Raw genomic sequence first — 10,102 nt, forward strand, 5'->3', positions numbered from 1 at the left:
ACTAACAGAAAAACGTTCAATTCCATATATTTAATATCAAACTTTTTTTAATTTTTGTTTTAGTTTAGTTATTTTTGGTTCTTTTTTTATTTTCTAATGTCTTCATGTTTTGTTTTGTTCTGCTTCCCCAGAATAAAAAGAAAAAGGGAAAAAAAAAAGCTCTGGATAAGCAGAGAAAATAAATGAAGAATATACAATGAAAGCAAATTTGACCTACATGCTTCCGAGATTTTACCCAAAATTCCACACACACACAAAACAAATAATATTGGAGTGCAAACAGTGATGGAAGAAAGAGGGAACCAAGTTAAATAAAAGCGGAGAAAAATTCTGAAACCGACAAATATCAACAGTCGGCCTTTCCGAAGTTACTGATGACATTTCTATCTAGATGTTCCATGGACACCTCAGACTCATATATATCAATGTAGAAAATCACAAACAAGCAAAACAAAAACAAAAGTAAAAACAAAAACGCCTCTTGCCTAAAATAAGTGGTTTTATTTATTTCCCTATTTCTACTAAGATAGGCTTAAAACATCAGGCACCATCTTCCTCCCAATTTGCCAAATCAAATGCCTTATTAAGACCCATTAATTCTTCCAGAGAAATATGTGACATGCCCCCTCACAGCTTTTTCATTTCCCTCTGTTTTACCCCATACACAGCCAGGAGACTTAAAACTTTAATCATGTTCTTAATTTTTATTAACGTTTATTTATTTTTGAGAGAGAAAGAGAGAGCAAAGGAGGGGCAGAGACAGAGGGAGACACAGAATCCGAAGCAGAATCTGAAGCTGAGCTGTCCGCACAGAGCCCGACGCGGGGCTTGAACCCATGAACCATGAGATCATGACCTGAGCAAAAGTTGGACGCTTAACTGACTAAGCCACCCAAGGCGCCCCAATCATGTTCTTTTTCTGCCCAAACAATGGCTCCTAAAGATCTACACCAAAGAGTCAAGCTCAGCTTGGTCTCCAGGCCTTCCTGCCTCATAGTCCCACCAATATTTCCACAACTGAGTCCAACAACTCACCTTTCCAAACCCTTAAGTTAATTAAATTGGATTACTTCTGTCCTCTGAACACTTAGGGCATCCTTACTTACAACTTGTTCACCTGTTTTAACACCTTGTATTATCTTCTCCATCTACCATGTTGAATCTCTTTCTGCATTAGTGAATGGCAAGGTGGTATCCTGGTTAAAAGGCAAGTCTTTGCACATGTCCTAGGTTCACATCTTTGTTTCCTGGCTGGGCAGCCTTAGACAGTTATTTAAATTTTCTATGCCTCACAGCCCTCAAGTGTAAAAGGGGAATATTAATATGATAAAAATTAGAGGGCTGTTCTACATATTAAGCTACTTAGTACGCGTAAAGTGCTTACAACAGAGACTGGCAGTTAGCAAACACTCAAAAAATTTTAGCTCTTTCCGGGGGCTGAACTCCTAGCGGCTTATTTAGACCATCTGATTCTTAATTAATTATATATCCTTTGTCATTTTGCAACATTTTGTTGAAGTTTATTGACCTCTTGTATGCTCATTTGGTTTATATTTTTTGTCCTGTCAACTATCAAAGTTGAATTCTATGCACTACCCCTTCCACACACATGCAAATTATCAAACAAATACTATAAATACATTAAAAATAGGAATTCAACTAGAAATTCCTAATTCCAGATAACTACTAAGTATAATTGATAATAGGCAAATCAGGTAATTCCTCTGTACCTCAATTTCTTCATCCATAAAATAAAGTTAATAGTCCCTTGGATTCCTGATGATCATTTGTTATAAGAAGGTTGAATGTACTTTGAACTAGTGGACTATGCTATTAGGAGATGCTGGCATTATACTCATTGTAAGCCCTGCACAAGTATTTGTTCCTTGATTAACCGACAAAATGCCACAAAATTCAAATATTATCATCACTTTGAGGTGAAGACATGTTGGATTAATTTTTTTAAACTGATGCAAAACTTTGGTGTTCAGAGAACTGAATTAAGAGTTTAGAAACCAGAGTTCTAGTTAGTAACCCTTGTATTTTTCTGTTTGACCTTTGGTAAATTACTTATCCAAATTGTGTCCCCATCCTAAGCCTCTATGAGACTAGTGTCAACCTGGTGTTGGTCCATAAAAAGGATTCATGATACAATAAGAAACCCATTCCTCAAGACCCTTTACTGCCATCTGCTGGAAAACTGTGGAAATAAATATGTATTCTATCACCACAGCTACGAGTGGCGCCCCCTGGAGTTGTTCATCACACAACCTATACAACCATTCCTAGGAATGCTCCTGAATACGGTGTCTGAGGCATCACAGGTGTTTGATGAATGAGTAAATTAATGAGCCATCTTCATCAATAAATCCGATTATCTCTGCCCCCTCAATACTCTTTCTAATCACAGAGCAGTTTTTGATGACTTAAAAAAAAATGAAGTAAGTGGAATGTTTTTAAACCACAGGCAGATTTATCTGCATTCATAATACACATTGACATAGTAGGGTTGACATTTTATAGGAGGCCTACTATGTATCTATTATCACAATTGTTCAGTACAATTGTGGCAGTACAGCAACTATCAGATATATTTATGTCAGATTTTCAAATAAACAAATGATGACTCTGAGAGTTTAAGTTGCTTCTTCAAAGTCAAGAGACTTAGTGATCTAAGTCTCCTGATTTCAAATCCAATGTTTTTTTCCCTTTCTCTGCTAGTTTTAATAACAAAATAGAGCCCAAAAAATTTGGACCACTGACCTGAAATTCTTAAAACTGTCATCTGTTGATTGCTATGCTTATAAATACTCTCAAAATTCCCTATCATACCTCCTCGCTATTTAAATTCAGACAAGTCTGTTTCATGACATCATAACTTTATAAAACGTCTTATAATGAATGTTTGATGAATTATGAGTGGAATAAGTGAGTATGTGACACCAGGAAGTATGTCGATAGCCATGTGGAATCAGCACTATTATAACTATAAAAACTGTAAATAGTTAAAAGTTATTAAAATATTTTAAATAGTGCCATATAGAAGCACTTACATTTGCTGAACAATTAAAGATACCTTGGCTCTATGAAGTTCAGGAATATTACATTTAATAAAAGCATAAAACCGGGTGCATCTCAAAAGTGTTCTTGTATCACATAATTTGGAAAATTAAAACTAATTTATAATCTTTTAAATAGGCCTTCAATATAATTGGGATAGTGTAAAGGACACAAGAAATTCTGAATCTAGGTCAGTAAACCTTGAAAAACAATGATACCCCCCTTTACAAGAATATTAAAATTATTAAACTAATTTTGCATAAACCAACACCCAGGGGAATAATTTTATTTAGACCAAAAAAAAAAAAAACCCACAGAAAAAACAAAAGCAATTCAAAGTTGCTCTACTACTTATCAAGCACTTTCTTCATGCTTTCAAAAGTTCACTGCTATGAGAGGTGACCCTGAAAACAGATAAATTAAAATCATTTCCCAAATGTCAAAAGCCAGAGAGAGCAGAGGACTAGTTCCAGGGTCTTCTGATTGACACCCTTATTTCCATTCACATTGTTCCCTCACAAGGAAATAGACGAAAACAAATTACACTGTTCACTCCGTTACCAGACTCCATCTCTATAGCTCATTTCTCAGTCCCATTACAAACTAGTTCTAGGTTTGAAAGAAAGCCATTTTACTTACTAAATTATATGAGGTTTGACTTTCTTCTTGTACTGAATGAGGTTGTTTTCTTCCATTAATCGCTTCTCTCATCGGGTATCACCTCCGGGGGAACATTAGCCCCTCGTGTCAATGACAAGACTCACTAGACACCCAGGACCCACCACCTTCCCTTCTTGCTCTTCGGGCTCCAATTCAGCATTAGAAACTAAAGTGACCAGATGCTATGCTTAACTTCTTTGGCATAAAGCAGGAAAGGAAACCTTCCGGGTTGTTCATTGACAAATAACAATACTAGTTTACACAGCCTACCTTCTCTAAGTGCAAATGAATACGGAGTTGATTCAACAACAGCGTTGCAAGAGAGGCTGCCATCAAAGAATTAGAGGGGGGTAAATTCAAAAGGATGTGAGAGAGGCTGTCTGTCACAGCCTACAGAGAAGACAGGTGTGTGGAGGGGACCTTCCTGTAGACCTGAAACCAGTAGTGACCCACACAGCTGCGCTTTATTTTTAGAAGGTACACTTCCCTAGCCAAGGATGACCTACCAGCACGTCACCAGAAAGAGAAAATGTAAGCAGATGCCTGTAAGTTCAACTCATTAACTAGGCAATTCACTTCCATCGCCACATGATTTTGGCTTAGGTAAGGGTTCTGCGTAGGGCTGAACTGGGTTGCAAAAGAGACGAATAGCTCTGTTCTCACCTTACATTTTCATACAAAAATGCTTCTATTTCATAAATATGAACATCCAGTAATAGATGCTTATTAATCATACTTGAGTAATTTTTAAGGAGAAGACAACAATTTTAGAAAGTAAAAAAAAGCTTCAGGAAAGCAGCCCATACATATTACCATTTGGGAATCTGAATATACATAGATCCAAACAGCAAATGCAATATGAATCACAGACTCAAGTTATCACTTGAGATTTATGAGGACAGAGACAGTGACCAAGTTTTGAATACAAAGAAAAAATAATTACAGAAGTGAAGAGTTATAGAATCTCCTCTCTGTTGACAATTAAATTCAGACTTGAAAATTAAATCCCAACCTTACTTCATTAGATATTAATCTTGCAGTGGAAATGAGAGGCTTTTAAAGGAGCATTTCTGCTATAATAAAAAAGGCTTTCACTACAGTAGAACAATAATGTTGTGTTTAAAGTTAGAACTGTTAGACCTTGTTAGCTAATTATGGTATTGGCATCCACTTAAGTTGCTCAGTTTTTCACTTCTGTCATTTTCTCCTATTCAACTGCTGCAGTTCAAAACGTTTTGACTACTTAAAAGGGAATACATCATCGTTGCCTTTCCCCAGTCTAACTGCACACCACTTTCCAAAGCAATAGCTTCAATCATGCTTCATAAAATCCCCTGCAAGTATATTGTTGGAAACATAAATCAGCAAGCTGGGGTTTTAGTATTTCTAAGGCAAGCCCAGGGATCACTAACAGGAGGCTGTGCCATGGCCCCATTTATAATAGAATAAACAAAATTATGAGTTACACTGGATCCATTTCTTTTTCAAAGATTGCTCCAGTGGTGTGGCTGATACTTGCTTCTGCATCCTTAATTGGAGAACAAAACACTAGCATAGAAAACTGGACTCTGGGCTCAGGACTGCTGTTTCCAAGCATCTCTGACTTCATTAGGACACATGGCACAGAAGTACTACATGCTCGGTTTCACAAAAGCTAGGTCTCTCTGATAAGCATCTATTCCTCTATGAGTGCCATGCATTTTTAAATTGCTCTAGATACAGAGATCTTTAGAACGATGCTCTCTCCTCCTTCCCTGTTTCATTACAGTGAATATAGGCTCCCTTTCAGGCATGCTTCAGTCTTAGAGTCCCTCTTCACAATCACCCTGCATTCGGAATTATAAGCTAGGAGAATCACAATTTCAGAGGGTGCAACCTAGACCCAAATTAAATGTGTCTGTGTGTAATACTTAAACATTCCTAGATTTCCTTTTTGTCCCCCAAATTCCAACACACTTAGTGTCTATAAATGTAAATTCAGACTCCACAACTGAGACGTATTTCTTCTCCAAACCAGTCACAACGTAATCATAAGTCTGCATAAACTTGCTTTCTATTATGCCCCCATCTTACTCCACACTAGCTACACTCGGTTAATTGCAGTGGTATTTTAACTGCAATTTTCAGGGACAGCTTCTGAGGATTCACTAATACCTGTTTGTATTATAAATGAACAGTTAAACATAACCAGCAGCTCTACAAAAATTTAAGCAGCATTATCTGCAGAGCATAAAGTATATGTTGATCTTTGTTACCATAGTGATTAAATTAACTGACTGGCCTGGTGTTAGCTTCAGATGGACATATCTGCAATTTTGCTATGACTGAAATTTTGCATACTCTCTGTTATTAAGGGAAAATGAGCTGCATCTTACCAAGACACTCTATAATAAACTATAGCAATATTCAGTGTTTGAATTCTGATTTCTGAACCTAAAATCTGCATCCAGTCCTGTTTCATCAGCCACTAACACTCTATAGCTTTAGGGAGGTGAGGGCAGAGAAAGGAGGGCTTCATATCCAAAATGTCAAGCCCTGCTGAAGAATGATAGAAAGACCCAGGGAGTGTGGAAGAACAGAAAACAACCATTTCTGGGTTTAAAATGGAGTTCTACCACCCCCTGCTGGACCAAATGAGCAACACAGAGGAGGCTAAAAAAATGCTTAGAATTGAATACAGTGGAGATATTTTAACTTGTCTTGTAATTTATGTTTTCTCAAAAAACAATTTTCATGCCACACTAATGATATAACATTCTATGCAAATATTACACATCACAAAATTACATCTATTTTCTTTTTCTTTAAAGATTTCCACCAATGCATGTTTTAGCATTTTGTGTTCTCAATTAAATGTCCAAACTTGTCTGGACAGTTGAAAATGCTTCCATTTATTATAAATATATTTTATGTGAAAGTGAACTATCCAAACGAAGCAAGATAAATTCAGATCTAGCTCTCTACAGATAAACAGAGACAGCTTCCACAAATTCTCTCAGGTTATTCTAGTAAGCTATTCTTTTTTTTTTTTTTTTTTTTTCCTCAAGAGATAAAAATCTCACCAGTTCTCCACAAGCTAAAACATGCCTTACAGGTGTAATTACAATCTGACGCTATAAAAATTTTCAACCTTGATGTATTAACAAGGGTGGGGGAGCTGAGAATGAATGACTGCAACACATGCCTAGTTTTATCCATTTGCCTTCTTACACACAACATCCATGGCCCCTCTCTTAGTTTCAATAAATAAACCATCACCGTTCACTTCATAGTCAGGAATTGGGGTCTTGGGAAAGGGGGGGGAAGAGTGTCTAAGAATTGAATTTCTTGCACACGAGAGATAATTCAAAAACGAGTTTAATGCTGATAGTTTCTGCTGCTTCTGTAAAACATCATCGTTCCCTTTCCTTCCGCAACCTCAGATATTTAACTGTTAATACACACCAACATACTCATCCAATTTTTGATAATGAAAATCGGAGAAAGCCAAGAACCCGGAAAAAGAAGCAGTTTGCCTCGCTCTCCTGCTCACCGATGCCAATCTCCAATTCTGTATTTTCTCTTATTTAAGGGTCTCCACAGAACAGACCTAATTTTCACCGGCAGCTAAAATAAACAGTGAAAACAATAACAACAACAATAACTATAACTTTAGTTCTTTCATTTAATTCTTCTTGTGCCTCCCTCTGCCTCTCTTGGTTGGGCGGAAGGGGGAGGGAAAGTAAATGCAATAAAGCACCACACTCCTACCTTGCCCGCTACTGACAAGCAACCCGAGCAGGTAGAAGGAGAGGAGGAGGCTCATGTTCAGGACGTGACACTGGAGGACAGTTCCAAAGTTATTAAGTCCAGCCCTGGAGAGAGAACCTTCCGCTGCCACGGCCGCCTCAGCTAGAGCCGCCGCCGCTCCCGGGGTGCCCCAGCCGCCCGCAGCCCGCGCGCTCCTCCTCGCAAAGTGACTGCAAGCTCCGCTCCTTGCCGCACTATATCCAGGCAGCGGCGGCGGCGGCGGCGGCGGCGGCAGCAGCGGCGGCAGCAGCAGTAGCAGCAGCAGCAGCGGCCGCCGCGGCGGCAGCAGAGCCGGGCGGGGAGGGAGGCGGGGGCGGGGGCGCGGGGAGGGGAGGCGCGGCCGAGGTGTATCCCTCCGCGTCGCACGGCGGCCGCTTCTCCCGAGACGCGCGGCCCCGGGATTCGTCCGCAGTCGAGCTCGGAGGCGTGGGTTCGGTTCCCGGTGCCTCCAGCTAGAGTGGCCGCCGCGGTCAGGCTGGCACGAGCACGTCTGCGAGTGGCGGCCGCACGCTCAGCCTCGCGGTGATCCGCACGTTGACGGACGCCCCCGGGCCGAGGAGGGAGGGCAGTCTCGAGTTCCTGCACGGCCGCCGGCCGGTTCGCGGAAGTGGGCAGCTTGAGCTGAGGCTGAGGCTGCAGGCGGCCACCCGGCCCCGCGCTCTAAGCGCTCCCGGACTTAGCGGGAGCGGGGGACCTGGGGGCGGGTGGTATTTTCTGCTGCTCTCATTCCTCCAAGGGCGTGGGAGGGGGAATATTCTGTCTCTCCCAGGCCTTCCCTCTCGCTCAACCCTTCAGCAGGCTGCCCCCTTCCCACGCTTTCCACTCTGCCGCGGCACAAGGGGAGCGGTGTCCTCTAAGTGCCTACACTGCTTGTCTCCTCCGGCTCTAGAGGGTAGGCGGAAAGATGTGAACGGTGTTTCTCATCCACGTCGACCTACTGCCGTTAAGAGCAAGTACTTAAGGGAAAGAGATTTAGCGGGGTGGGGAGCTGAGATGTTGGAGGGGCTGCGTTAAACTCGGCTGTCAGCGTCTGCCGCGTCCTTGGACAAGTCCGAAGTCTCCCCTAGCCACTCTCAGCGGGCTCTGCCCTCGGTCCCCAACGCACAGCACCGGCCAGGTCCCCGCGAGGTGTGCGACGAGGGAGGTCCTGGAAATGTACAAAGATGAGTTGCGCGGGGATCCGTCCCCAGCCCTCCCACCACGCATACACACACCTGCGTGTGCGCGCGTGTAATTTGGAATGATGGGGCCGTGGCAGGCGCCCAGAACTAACTCTCCTCCGCTGAAGGTTGGGGTATATCATTACTCTCCTGGAAGGGTAAGAAAGATTTGTCAGTGTGATGTCAAGCCTGCGGCAAGAGCGAGCCGAGTCAGACTCTCTGGCCCCAGGGCCCTCGTCGGTCAGCCTAGGTCACAGTGCCCGCTGGAATTGACCATGGATCCTTTCATGTGCACGTTCCTTCTGGTTCCTTAGGGTACTCCAAGGCCTCACCTCATAGCCAGTGAGACCACTGGTCATTTCCTTATCAGTGAGGACACAGAAGTAGCAAGTCGGAGGGGATAGAAATAATTTTAGAGCTCAGAATCCAGCCCCCTCCCCCTCCCCCGAAACACACCCAACCGGATTTGGTGCTGGTTTGGTGGTTTCCTTGCTTCAGGAGGGCCGAGGGGGTAGACATAGAAACAAGCTAACATGGGTAGGGGAGATATTGTCTGCGATTTGTGTCCCCTCCCCGCCCCCCGGGCAGAACACAATCTTCTTACATGGAAGATTCACGTACTTGGCATGTGGGATGGGTTTTTGAGATTAGTGGAGGCAAAGGCAGCTGTCAACAGACACCATGGCTGGGCTGTAACCAATGGGCTCTCAGCACCTCGCAGTTTGAGAACCTCTTCCTTCTATTTGATTTTACGGGAGTACATTTAGGACAATATATTTAGGAAGTTCTTTTGTCAGAGCTTCCGCTTCACACCCTTTCCTCATTCTGGGAGGCACCAACTGTGCTTAAGTAAGGTCACGGTCAGCTCCTTGCAGGAAAGGGTGGAAACAGCACATTCATAGGCGTGAATGGCAAATGCCTCCTTTAATTTCACCAGTTCTGGATTTCTCCAGGGAATCAAGAAATACCGCCCCCCCACACACACACACACACAGAGTCACAGAAGAAATTTGAAAGGATACTACCCCTGTCAAATAGCCTCTTCACCAAAAAACCTGAATTGTTCAATGTGACATCAGGACAGTCAAGTGCGCAATGACATAAACATACACACACACACACACACACACACTCACTCCTGGTAGTCTTGACAATTAGATTCCCTTATTTTTTTTTAATTTTTTTAATGTTTATTCAGTTTTGAGAGAGCGTGAGTGGGGGAGGGGAAAAGAAAGAGGGAGACACAGAATCTGAAGCAGCCTCCAGACTCTGAGCTGTCAGCACAGAGCTGGACATGGGGCTCAAACTCACAAGCAGTGAGATCATGACCTGGGCTGAAGTGGACGCTCACCTGACAGCCACCCGAGTGCCCCTAGATTCCCCACTTTATTGTTGGAAGTCAGATTACTTTTATCTCATAGTGTTGAACTATG

General features: G+C 42.3%; 1 protein-coding gene across 2 annotated transcripts in view; it reads right to left on the minus strand.

Annotated features, from left to right (window-relative positions):
• Nucleotides 1-7,672, minus strand: part of NCAM2 (neural cell adhesion molecule 2) — a 517,977-nt gene extending 510,305 nt beyond the window's left edge. For both annotated transcript variants that reach the window (XM_027041783.2, XM_027041785.2), the window contains exon 1: nucleotides 7,471-7,672. In XM_027041783.2, the coding sequence (XP_026897584.1) occupies nucleotides 7,471-7,525 (55 nt within the window). In that variant the 5' untranslated portion in view covers nucleotides 7,526-7,672. The remainder of the gene's footprint in view (nucleotides 1-7,470) is intronic.
• Between the last annotated feature and the right edge of the window lie 2,430 nt (nucleotides 7,673-10,102).

Source organism: Acinonyx jubatus, chromosome C2 (genome assembly GCF_027475565.1).
Source record: "Acinonyx jubatus isolate Ajub_Pintada_27869175 chromosome C2, VMU_Ajub_asm_v1.0, whole genome shotgun sequence".
In the NCBI taxonomy this organism is placed as follows: domain Eukaryota; kingdom Metazoa; phylum Chordata; class Mammalia; order Carnivora; family Felidae; genus Acinonyx; species Acinonyx jubatus.